Source organism: Haemaphysalis longicornis, unplaced genomic scaffold (assembly GCF_048455015.1).
Source record: "Haemaphysalis longicornis isolate Haplotype H1 unplaced genomic scaffold, Haemaphysalis longicornis Haplotype H1 scaffold_2, whole genome shotgun sequence".
Classification (NCBI taxonomy): domain Eukaryota; kingdom Metazoa; phylum Arthropoda; class Arachnida; order Ixodida; family Ixodidae; genus Haemaphysalis; species Haemaphysalis longicornis.
In genome coordinates, this window is record NW_027526295.1 from 168,033,292 (window position 1) to 168,046,002 (window position 12,711).

The following is a 12,711-nucleotide window of genomic DNA, read 5'->3' on the forward strand; positions in this document are numbered from 1 at the left end:
AGGAAGGCTAAGGGCACTCAATGACACCAACGGGAGTAAATATCTAATGCAACAATGAAGCCCCGTACCGCCTGCGCTCCAATCTCTTTCAAAAGGAGAAGCTTGATTCGCACAAATTAGGAACCGTTCAGCTGTGATGCTAATGTTGTTTCAAACACTTTCTGCGGTTGAAAGAACCGCCGTAATTTTTTTCAGACAGCGTTGAAGAAAGAAACCCGGTGTACTTCCTTATGTTCTGTTTTTTTTTTTTTTTTTTTGCCCGTTCGCATGATCCAGCTGTAGAAGTCGTCGCGTTACTTATTTCGCGACCGCGAACGTTTCGCCACGAAGGGCTTGTTTTTTTTTTTTTTTTTTTTTCGTTTCTTTCTTCCCCGGGGAATGCTGCGTGCATCGCTAGAGCCGATCGCGAACGGCTGCACCGTCGCGGTGCGCGCTCGTCTCCGCTCTCGGGTGGCGAGTCGGACGCTCCGCCCGGAGGTGCGCGCGCGCGGCGCGAATCGGCGCCTGGGTGGAGTCCCGGGGCCCGGGTAGGCGGCGCGAGCCACAGCGGCCGGGTCCCGCGACGCAGCAAAGGGCACCGCGCGGCCCTCTCTCCACCGTCCCAAACTCGGGACAAATCTTCCCGCGGCGTTCCGGACACCCCGCTCTCGAGAACCCCCCTCCGAGGCGGCAGAAGACGCGCGTGCGGGCGCGCGCCCAGCAGACATCGGCAGCGCCAGCCGCAGTGTGGCGCTGGCGTCTCGTCCGGCGGCGTGGGGGACGGGCCTTTATAGAGTTCTTCCGCTGGCAGTGAGGTTTTTAGCGGTTGGTGGTGGCAGCGGCTTGCTGGACCCGAGGGCCCGGGGCGCACAGTTTGAACGGCGAGTTTGCGTCGCCCCGCGCGAACGTGCGTGGGAGGCCTGCACTCTTCCCCCTTCACCTCGAGGCGTCTGGTTTCGAGTTTATAGCGCAGTTCAGGGAGGGAGGGAAGAGATAGAGGGGGTGTCCTCGCGCTGTGGCCGCACGATTTATCAAGGCTTTCGGGGCGGCGCTGTTAGCATAGCGGGGTGTTTCTGTTCTTTAATGCCGCTGAGAAGGGAACGTGCTTTAAGTTCTGGGTGAGGGAAAGTAAGAAAAAAAGGCTCCCCAAAAAGGAAGCAAGAGGGAGGGGCGGAAATAGGGGGCGAAACCTTCTGCGAGGCGGACACCAAGGTGTCGGACTTGTTGTGCCATGGGTGGCATTGGACCGGACAGCCATGCCGTCGCAAGAAGACATCTCAGCAAACTCGGAACTGTTGTGCGCCTGTTCCTAGCGCTGACGTCCGCGCTGCTTTGGGCATCGTTGAAGGACGGCGCCACCGCACAGTACCTCCAACCTCAGGGTACGTCGCCGAAATGTTGTTGCTATGCCTTTGGGTGCGCTCATGTTTGAAGACGTACGGCCTAACGAACGTCGCGGACAGCGATCCTCTAATGCGAGTCTGTGAGGACCATTACTATCTTTTCGCGATATTTTGATTACTACTTCAGTTGATAGTAGAACAACACACAAGGAAAGCCTTACACTGCTTTTTGTAAAAGTTGAAGTAGGAAAAAACAAGGACGCGTATTATAGCTAGGTAAAGCTTAGTTGTGAAGTCTTTAGAGAAATGTCGGCGTGTCGACCTATTCGTATTGTGCAATGGTTATAGCTGTTATAATTACATAAAAATAGTGTGAAGATACGTGACGTCAAGGGGTATAGTAATCTGACATACCTCCTGTATCAGAAGAGGCTATCATACTGCAGCGGGATTAAATAAGGTGATGCTCTTGTGATGTTTGATGACGCGTAAGATAATGTATTCCACGTTCGTAAGTCTAAACACTTGGCAGAGCACATTTTCTGATATCTAAGTGCAGATATACGCCATCTGAAACACAATGCGAAAGCATCATCCTCCTTTCTTTCCTTTTTTATTTTTCTTCGAGCCTGTAATGTTTCAAAACTGCACTTTGAGAAAGTCCCGGTGACTCATTCATTTCAGCTTCTCGGCTTTTTAGTGTGACATAACAACTCCATGGTTTTAGCAAATTGTGTGAAGCTACTACAAGCAACTGCACACTAGGTTGCGTATGTTATGAAGTTTTTAACACCACAGTAATACGGGTCTTTTGCACTCCCCTTTGTAAAAAAAGTCTGCAGTGGTTACAGTCACTGTTTCATTAATCCTCAAAACTATTTTTTCATGTTTCAAGTAACGAGAAAAACGGCTTTATATTAAGGCAGCTCGTAATTTAAGTTTACAAAATGGTCAAATGGTGTGCGGGGTTGCTAAATTGTTCCCCAAAACGTTGTTTTATACAATGGCCCCCAAAAAGTGTATAGAACTGCATCGCAGATTACCACCTCATTTTGAACGCTGGATTTACGGAATTCACACAGGAGAACAACTTGGTCTCCTATACATTTACTTGGCCCCCTACATTTAGCCTGCTGGTGGTGACCTTTCCTTTTTTTATTTTTATCAATAAATACCTACCTAGCTACCCTAAAGTTGACCGCATACGTGACTCGCGCATACGCGACTTGGCTAGCAAAACAAAAGTGGGAACGTACAAATTTCAGCACCCAGATAAACCGAGAGGAAGAAAAATCAACTGTTGCTTTATGTACGCATCTGCACATAACTGTTGTAGATTATCTTTTTTTTTTATTGCGACTGCTCCAATGCACTGCTACTCTACATCAATTAATCAAGGACAGCGTTTGAGATCAAGGAAGAACGACGCGGGGACAAAAGTTTTAGTAAAAGGCCATAGGCTAAAGTATAACGGAGGGAACTGTAAATAACTGAACGCCGGCAATGACACAGAGCGCCAGTCTTCGCTCCCACCTTCTCGACTACGCACCGACCAGGAACGTCTTTACAACACTGCTTTCCGGCGTTATATCGGGAAAGAAATCTGCCTGCCGTTTCCAGATTGTCTTTTCGTCTGTGTTTTATCGACGGATCCGTTCGCAACATGCCAACAACAAAATTGTTCGTTCTAAATCGATGACTTTATGTATACGCGTTCATCGCGTGTTATTGATTAGGCGACGATGCGAAAAAAGCCAAAGAGACAAACACCTGTGTAGTGAGCAAACTGTCGTGTCCGGGGCGAGCGATGAGCCGGTCGGTTCCGCTTGACAAACTGTGCACAAGCGCATATCGTTCATACAGGCCAACTATATAAAAAAACGAAACGCACATGTCAGGGAATGATCGAAACGAATGCTCTTGTCGCCGCGAGTGCTAAGCCTACAACGACGTTTTGAACGTGACATTTAGTAGTGGGCCTAGGATTTCATTGGCGACTCCCTTGTACCGTTAGTAAACGAGATGCAAAGAAAAGGATGCGTTGGGACGCTGTAAAAAGGCACGTTTATGCCAACATAATTTCGCCGACGGACTGGATTTATACGTACGAGGCCACTTCGAGTGAAGCTTGGTTTAGAGTTGATCGAAAGTACGATTAACCACACTATTTAAATGCAAACCAGAAAGAACGGGGACCGAACTACGCGCAAGAATAAGAATTTCTCGATTTGGTGTTTCGCCTTGTTCAGCACAGAGGGAAAATGAAGAGTAGCGTCACACTCCCTCCCGAACGACACTCTGGGCGTAGGGCTAGCAATCATTCCAAAACACCTTTCCTGGTTTCGCCATTTGCTTTTTGGCAAGTGTCTTCCGAGCCACACCTTCAGGTGCGCCAATGTGGTTAAACATTTTCCGAGGAAGAAGATGATTAGGTCAGTCGGTGGGGAAGTCAGTCGGTCGGTCTTCCCAACGGAATAAATTTTTATGTGCAGTAAACCACTTTTTCAAGAGCTTTTAAACTGGAACTAAACAGCAGCCATTCATTTATAAAAGCTAACATTAAAATAAAGCGTTTCAAATGGTACCTGCATAACATTTGAGGCACAACATCAATGTGCATGACAAAACTTGAGAACGAAGGGTAGTGACAACGTGGTGCACATTTCATAAATAACGAGGATACAGAACATTAAGCTATGTTTGGCTTTGTCTAGTCAGTTAAAAGTTTCCTCTTGAAGCCCGAAAATAATGTTAACTACTTAATCGCTTTCGCCTATTTGATTAACTTCTCTGGCGTATTTTGTAGGCACGCATTGCCACTAAAATTTACGTCGTGCAAATGTTCAATAGGATGTCAAATAAATTTGGTTAGACCGCGAAGACCAATGCGAATACATCTCCCCCACAAGCCACATTATTTCATGTGTTCTTGTCTATTCCACGCATGACAGCACGGTTTATACGCTCAGCCCCAAAGGAAGCCTTCCTCTGAGGCAATAAAAGATGAGACGCTGAAAGGAAGCCATGCCCACCCAAGTCGTCTTTCGATTACCCATAAGGTCTTGTCACATCTCGCTAAGCCGATGTTGAATTGCTTTATCTTCCTGCTCTTCCGTCCGAAACGACAGGCAAGCAGTGTCGACATGCGAGGGACCAAGCGAAATGGCCACTAAAATCTGATAGCGATGCAAGATGCGAACGGGGCAGATTCAGCCTTTCAAGGAGAGCGAAATTTTTATATCTCCGCCTTATTACGTAAGACATCCTTCTACGCACACTAATGGGTCGAACGTATACTGTTTGCACATCCCTTTGGTATTTTTGCTTTCATGATAGTAAACCGAAAGCTGTGCACATTCATTCTATTGTACATAGTGTTATGAGCGGTGTAGGCGAAGCTGAGTGCTCGCAGTGACTGTCGGTCGACTTCCAAGTGTTGAAACTGGCGCAGTAATTCATTGCGAGAATTTGAAACCGTTTTTATACTCCTCCGGAGGAGTCAGAGGCAGGTTTTTTGGCACTCTAAACTGTAATAATATCAGTGGGCACGAAGTTGACTGGTTGCCGTACATGTCTCCATAAAACGTTGTATTTAATGATTGCACGAAGCCTAGTTTAAACGACGAGAAGACTACGCACTCAAACAAAACAAAAGACTGTACTTATAGAATAATAGAAGACTGTACATGCAAAACAAAAGACTATACGTAATAGTTAAGAATTGTGAGAGAGAGAGAGAGAGAGAATGCTCTTTAATGTGAACTGGTGAGGTCAGCCCTGCTAGGGACAAGGCATGCCGGCTGTGGACAGATCAAAGTGGGAAAATAAAGGCGCTGTTTCTGGAATATAATTGTAAGCCACGTAATTGAAATTAATTGTAACTTAAGTGCTGAAAATGTGCAGCAAAGTTAACATTGACCAAAAAAAAGGGGCTCACTTCAGCTTCATAATAATTCTGGGCGCGCGTTGCTCTCACGGTAACGTTCAGTTGGTAGGATTAGTGTGAGCCTAGTGTTATGGATTTGACATCAAACGCTAACCAGTTAGCCGAATTTTGGAGGGCAAGGTAACAAACATGAACCTGAAGGCTCAGAAATCGTTGGGCTTGGGGCGTACCTTGGGCAATACAGTGCCTCAGACCGGAGGGTGAATTCTTCGCTGGTATCCAGCGGCAAAAGGGCTGGTGTTTTACTCCCAGCTTTTGCAGTTAGCAGAAAACACCGTGAGTCGGGGCACCGAACTGTGAAACTGCAATATTACAAACACGACTACGCTAATTACCTGTAGAATACAATAAAGGTTGGAGTTACTCTACACGTGAATGTTCAGCGGCGTTAACAAACATCCAAATCAGCAAGCAGAATAAGCAAGTATGAAAACGCGTACACAATTGTGTGCATCAAGCAGGAAATAACACTACACTATTTGCAGTAACCGGAACAGCTCAGAAGTCTGAAGTTCTTTACTGCCACTCGGTAACGAAGCTCGAGGGCTGTCTCGAAGCTTGTGGAGTATCTTCAAATTCGGGGGATACATAGAATGCAGCGTTCACAGGTGGTCGGCGCGTTGATCTGAGTGACCAGCCGAGGAGCCGACGTCGTTATCTTCAGGGAAGTAAAACTTCGTGCTCCATAGAAAGGCGGCTGACTCTTGCACTACCCAAATATTAGTTGCAACCGCCCTGCCTGTGATGCGCAGTCGCCATCTTCACACACTATTTTCAACGAGTAAATCGGATGCTGGCAATCTTTCTTGGGACCTCGACCAGCCTGCCAGCTAGTACGCTGGGGTGGCATAGGACCTCCTCGCCACGAGCACCTGGAAGCGTTGGTTGTGTACCCTGACTTCTCATTGGAGTCCAGGGAGAAGTGCGACATCCTAGTTGTGATTTCTTTACTTTGAAGCTCCGGTTGTTACTTCGACACGTGACACTGCGGCGGGCTAGACTGCTATCGTATTCCCTTAATTCTTTTTTGCTTTTTTTGCCGTCACGGTTCCGGAGCGTTCACTAAACTTCACACGCTCTCTCTGGTAGTACAGCGGAGTAGCGCTGGCACGATTATTTCCTCGAGGAGCCTACGAAAGTCTGGAACAGTTGTTGACACCAGATGAATTTCCGGATATATACAGCCACGTCGTTCATTTCTGCTGGGGATGATGCAGTAAAATTACACGGACCTTAATGAAATATATCCTACCTCTTAGAGTTCGTAGGAACACAATAACTGATTTTAAAACCCCGCAGCATTCCAATCAAGGAATTAGTTGTGGTCGTGCAGGTAGTATGATTCGCACTTCGAGAAGAGCGAGCACTTGGCTCTTTTAAAGAGTTATAGCAGAGCGGTAAACCGGTCCCGATACAGTGCACGGTAGTCGACAAGAGTGGCTGAGCAGGAACACAAGGGCCGAAATCGGCTGCGTCCACCGTATTCCGCGTGCCGTACCGAGACTGGTTCTTGAATAACCCTCTGTTCTATCCTGCGATGTTTACGACGCTGTAAATGGTACATCTACATATATCGATTCCGACTACGATTCATGTTACGATTCATGTTAAGGCTTAATAAAGCGCTTGTAGGCAGCGATAAATTCCGATTTATGCTCTGGTCTCGCAGTAAGGTATAGCGATATCTGCTGTGCGCGCAAATAAGTTCTATAGATGAAGGTCGGATCTTGGCACCACCGTTCCATGGAAGTCACGTCTCCCTAATGGCCGCCGCCGTTATAACCTGGTCAGTGCCACCACCTATTTTGGTGTTAAACAACATAGATCACGAAATGCGACATTCGCGCAAAGTTCCCCAAAAGAGCATTTTAGCGACCCTCGTTTGTTGGTACAACGTGATATATGTACACACGCATACCTACATGTATACATGCATATATGCCTACACACACGCACACATAATGCATACGTGCGTGCGTACAGCCATACACACATACGTACATACATACACACATACATACATGCATAAATACATACATGCACACATACATACATACATACATACATACATACATACATACATACATACATACATACATACATACATACATACATACATACATACATACATACATACATACATACATACATACATACATACATACATACATACATACATATATTGAGAGATGATGGAAAGCGTGTCCGGTTTATTCAGACAGTCGGACGAAAAGCCCCACTAAGTGGTGATGATGATTATGTACAGGTGATGATGATGCCGGGGCCATAAGAGCTAGTACTGATGATAATGTGCTGATTACGAGGAAATGTCCGTAACGTATTGAAGAGCACAGAGGCGTGGTCAGGGTGTCTCACAACATACATACATACATACATACATACATACATACATACATACATACATACATACATACATACATACATACATACATACATACATACATACATACATACATCGACGCATGCCTATATGCGCAGGTGATCAGAAATATATGCGTGCAGAAGCCATTCGTGAACTCAGCTTGAAGTTAAAAGCCCATGCCTTTCTTCAGGCATCAACTTTCGCCACCTTCAGGCCAGAGGGTAGACCATATTAACAACTAGGCAATAACCTAGAAAATAACCCACAAAAGAGTAAGCCCTGTCTTTGACTTCCCCGGGGACGACGCTGCTCCGTATTTGGACGCCCCGGCTTCTCCCCGCACAATTCTCCTTTATTCGCCACCGCAGTACAGAGGTCACCATATATATTTACAACGGGAGTATCTGCAACAGAAGAGAGGAGGGAAGGGCGGTATCCTAACGTGAATAGATGCAAAGGCGAACGACACGCAGGAAGCTGCTCCGTGCGACTGCGCAAACCACGCCGAGGTCCGCAGATGGTGCATCCGTGTCCCAACCCCAAGTTGCCTGAAAAGCCACACGCCTGACACCCATAACCTTCTCGGTGCCACAAACACCCGCCGAGCGGATTTTGTACAGCCCGTTGATTTGTTTTGTCCTCTAAGTTCGCCGTTCGCAACAGTAGGGTCAATTACGAAAGATGAGCCAGTACTAAGGCTTTCCCCGATGTTGGTGTTGAGTGGAGATGGCAGCAATGCTATCCAGACAACAAGCAAGCGGCGTACAGCAGCTTGACGCCGAAGCCTTCCAAAATATTATATAAAATTTGTGGTCACTGAGGAGGCTTATCCAAGGTGCAATACACGTCGTATCCAAAATTCGGCAACGGGCGTCGCCATTGACAAGCGGAGAACTTACGCGAGAAGGATCACCTCAGGTGGCCTTCTTACGTCGGCGGTGTAGACGTACAGCGTAGCGAAAAACGACGATTTATACGCATTACTACCGCGCATTCCTAGCGCCGAGAGACTGCTACGCGAGGAGGAGGGGAGGTGCGTTCGAGACAAAGGGAAAAATTATCGCACGAGCGGCGCGTACGATTTATAGCCTCCGGAGGCATCAGTTTGGCGGGCGGTGTCATCGATTCTGTAAACCACGGAGGCATACCAGCGGTGCCGTCGGTCGGGCGCACCGTATTTATGGCGGATGCATCCGTTACACTTTGCCTTCCCTGCACCGTCAAAGCCGGGTTGGAGCAGGCGGCGACAGTGAGATGGGCGCGGCCGCGCGGATTGCGCCGAAGCTGATATAAAATGGTAGTTTATGCGGAGCAGGTCATGTGCAGGCACTAATTGTGCGCAGCCGAGGTAAACAGTTCACAGGGAAGGTAAACGGACGCTTTATTCGTTCTTTGCAATTACATAAAGTGGCCCACACGAGAGCTTCAATCAGAAGGAGGTGGCTGCTTTTCTGACGGGGGCAAAAAGCGAAAACATCCGTGTGTCGATATTTCGCTGCACGTTAAAAATCCCCGGGTGGTCAAAATTAATCCGGAGCTCTCCACTAAGGCGCGCCTCATCGCCTGTGCAGCGTCGGCAATCAATCAATCAATCAATCAATCAATCAATCAATCAATCAATCAATCAATCAATCAATCAATCAATCAATCAATCAATCAATCAATCAATCAACCAATCAATCAATCAATCAATCAATCAATCAATCAATCAATCAATGAAGCAATCAATCAATCAATCAATCAATCAATCAATCAATCAATGAAGCAATCAATCAATCAATCAATCAATCAATCAACCAATCAATCAATATTTAAGTATAATATGACGCAGAAATTAAAGAAGGTACGCTCACGCGAAACACGGGTAAATACCCTAAAACGACACTCTATATTTTTGCAATAAAGTGTAAGCGTGCGGATAAATAGGCCGTCTTGTTGGCTATCTTCATTTTGCCAACTGCTCAATTCCCACGAGAGATTAAAGGCTTCCTGGTGCTACCTGGTCCTCATCTATCTTTTTCTCACCTGGAGTGCTAATTTCCTCTTGTCCTTGTGTCTGTTTTTATCCTTGTGCTAGCTGCCAAGCGCCTGAGTTCTGCTGATGGTCTGTGTATGAGTTCAATATTACGTGCAGAACGTTTTAGGACCGCTCCTCGTCGTTGTAGCTCGCTCGCTGGACCCAAGTAGAGCCGGCGTTCCGTCGTAGCCGCTGTCGTCGCGGCGTAACCCGGAGGCATCGAAGGCCAATCGGTTTATATAGTTATAAGCATTCGAAACTCGTGAACCGCTGGCGCTTGTCATACACCTCTCCGCTGTTTAGCGCAAAGAAAACCGTAGGTACTACATTTGAGGCAAAATATACGTAATTAACTGGTAGCGCCCACGTTCATTTAGTTCGGAACGCTCGTTGGGTTGGTTTTTACGATATTAAGCGAAAAAAATTGGCAGTGCAACGGCGGCACTTGCGGGAGGAAAAGCAAGCACAAAAAGAACAGAACTCCCGCTGGCGCAGTTTCAGGCAGGGGGCGCGCGAGCACTGCGAAGGCGGGGAGTGTGATTTGCATGAGGTGGTAGCAGTGAGCGGATAACGGCGGTACAGACCATTATGATGCATCACTGCTCTGCACTTCCGACAGCTTTCACATTGAGTGGTACGGCTCTAATTTAAGAGCGGCACACTGAAGTTTATCGCCAACTCTGCGCCACCCGAATCAGGTCGAAGAGCTTGTAGGACTGAACCGTTCAACCACGAGATGTGGTGTGTACACTATGACAATTCTGTGTAGCTTTTGCACAAATCGCTCTCAAAAGTCAGACTACGCTTCTTTTTGAAGAAACTGGACAAGAAAAACTGACGTGATGTATTCAGGATGTTTCTTCGCTTTTTCTCCTTAGTAGTTCTGCTACCTAGCACGGAAGTTTAATTTAGGTCCATACTAAACCAAATCAAAGCGAGAAATTTGCTCTGTGACGAACATTTATCCTTTATCTCATAATAAAGGCCAAGATGGGTTCGGCTAAATGTCGATGGTTCGTTGCTACTAGCTGTCGTCGCTTTCGGCGTTGCCTCGGTTACACGCCTATACGCGTACAGCATAGTAATTGTCCCGTTCATTTGAAACGCAGTCCACCTGCCGACCTCGTTGGCCGCTCTGCCCTGCGCGTAAAGGCACACAGCGCCATCCACTCATGCACACACGTACGCACGTGCGCTTGCCGTTGAACACGCTATATCTGCGCGAGCGCGCTTCAGCTCACGGACGTTCGGATTCTTGTCCCGCGGGCAAAAACGAAACTAGGAGGGACCACCGCACGTTGTTACGGAATCAGCGCCCGCACGAAAACCAGTGTCAACAAACCTTTCGCAGGTGCTCGGCCGCCGCAGCGGCACTGACGGGTCTCAAACGAGGCCCCCACAACGTGTGTCGAAGTTCTATTCCTCCAAACGGAGTGGAAGTGCTCTCATCAGGCTAGAGAAAGCGGTTTTGTGGTTAGATTAAATAGCGCGCGGGAACATGATACGGGGTTTGGAGAATCTTCGTTTTAAAGATTTGTGTGGTCGGTGGTCTAAACGAGATGCGTAATTAGTGGAGATCGGAATGTAGTTGTTCTTCTAAAACGTGCACAAATTTTTCGAAGTTTGTTTTGAAATGTCCCCGAGGGATGTGAATGAGCTTCGCGTAATATAGGGGTCACCCGGCGATTTCTATGGGATAGAAGGCTACGTATATATATATATATATATATATATATATATATATATATATATATATATATATATATATATATATATATATATATATATATATATATATATATATATCGGAGGAACGATGTCAACTTTCATGTTTTGTTTAATTGGGCTGAAATGCTATTTAAAATCAGTTGTCTAGCGGCGTGTCTCTGCGTCGCATCTTCCTCATCTTCGTGTTTTCGCCTGAGTTTACGCTGACCATTTTTCAAGCTTCATTAAGAATGAAATTGAGCGTGTAGCACCGTAATCTCGTCCAATGCCTTATCGGCTTCGCTGAGCTCACGATTTAAAACTAGAACAACAAGAAAATCTCAGCATAAAAATGACTGTGATAGGCCGTCGAGAACGCAGCAGCGGGGGCAGCTGCTGCGAGCAAAGCAAGCAGCGTTCGCCGGTCCCTCCGTGTCTTGACAGGAAACCACATCGTCCGAGCACGCACCAGTCGTCGTTGTCATCCAGCACAGCGACCCGCCCGATGGAGTCGAAGCGGTTTTCCCGGACGGTTCTGAGTGGGCGTCTGTGCGCGTGTGGTCGCCGTGTGTGTGCGTGCGTGTGTGTGTGCACCGCGCAGAGGTGTGCGAGGCGCAGGGTGGGAAGGTGGGCGGAAGGCACGATTCAAGCGTGTCCCCCGGTCACGTCCACGCTAAATATCCGCTGAAAAATGAATGAACTCGATGTGCGCCCGGCCTCCCGCCGGTCCGGGCCGGCGAAAAGCAGCAGGAGGGGTAACACACACGAACGAGGCTCATCCGGTCGTGACGAGCGCCGTTCGCGGCAATTAAACAGATCAAAGGCTCTCTGCGGTCGGACGACGGTCGACAGCGGCTGCGGCAGCAACCGGGGCGACGTCGTCAATCGAACATGCTTCGCGACCGACCGGCTGCTAGCTCGGCGCTGTGGAGAATTCGATGTTGAATCGTAAGACATGGTTCCTGCTACGAAACTTGAAGTCTGTTATGTAGCACCTGGTGCATACGCGGAACAATCAGCAGTGGCTTAGAAATGGTGTCCTAGTGAAAGGCTAAACAGGATTACTTGGTATACATGAACCGTCGGGATTGGGCGGTGTGTGGCTCAATAAAGCGGCGGCTATATTGTTTTGAAACGCGCATGCCCAGCTTTCTCGCTCAAAATTCCGACCTCTCAGGAACCTGAAAAACCGTTTCAGGAAAGTGGTGTATCTTGCATACCCCAAAGAGTTGACTTGGACATGAAAACTCAAAAGTTAGTTGATTCCGAATATTTTTTGTGTAATTCGCTGTCGAAATTTACTCCTCGTGCACTTGTATAGAATAGTTTCCATGAC

General features: G+C 47.3%; 1 protein-coding gene across 1 annotated transcript in view; it reads left to right on the top strand.

The window, feature by feature from the left end:
• The first annotated feature begins 758 nt into the window (after positions 1-758).
• LOC144169456 (neural cell adhesion molecule 2-like) overlaps positions 759-12,711 on the top strand; it is a 181,498-nt gene continuing 169,545 nt past the window's right edge. The window contains exon 1 of the mRNA XM_077698634.1: positions 759-1,361. Within this exon, the coding sequence (XP_077554760.1) occupies positions 1,211-1,361 (151 nt within the window). The 5' untranslated portion in view covers positions 759-1,210. The remainder of the gene's footprint in view (positions 1,362-12,711) is intronic.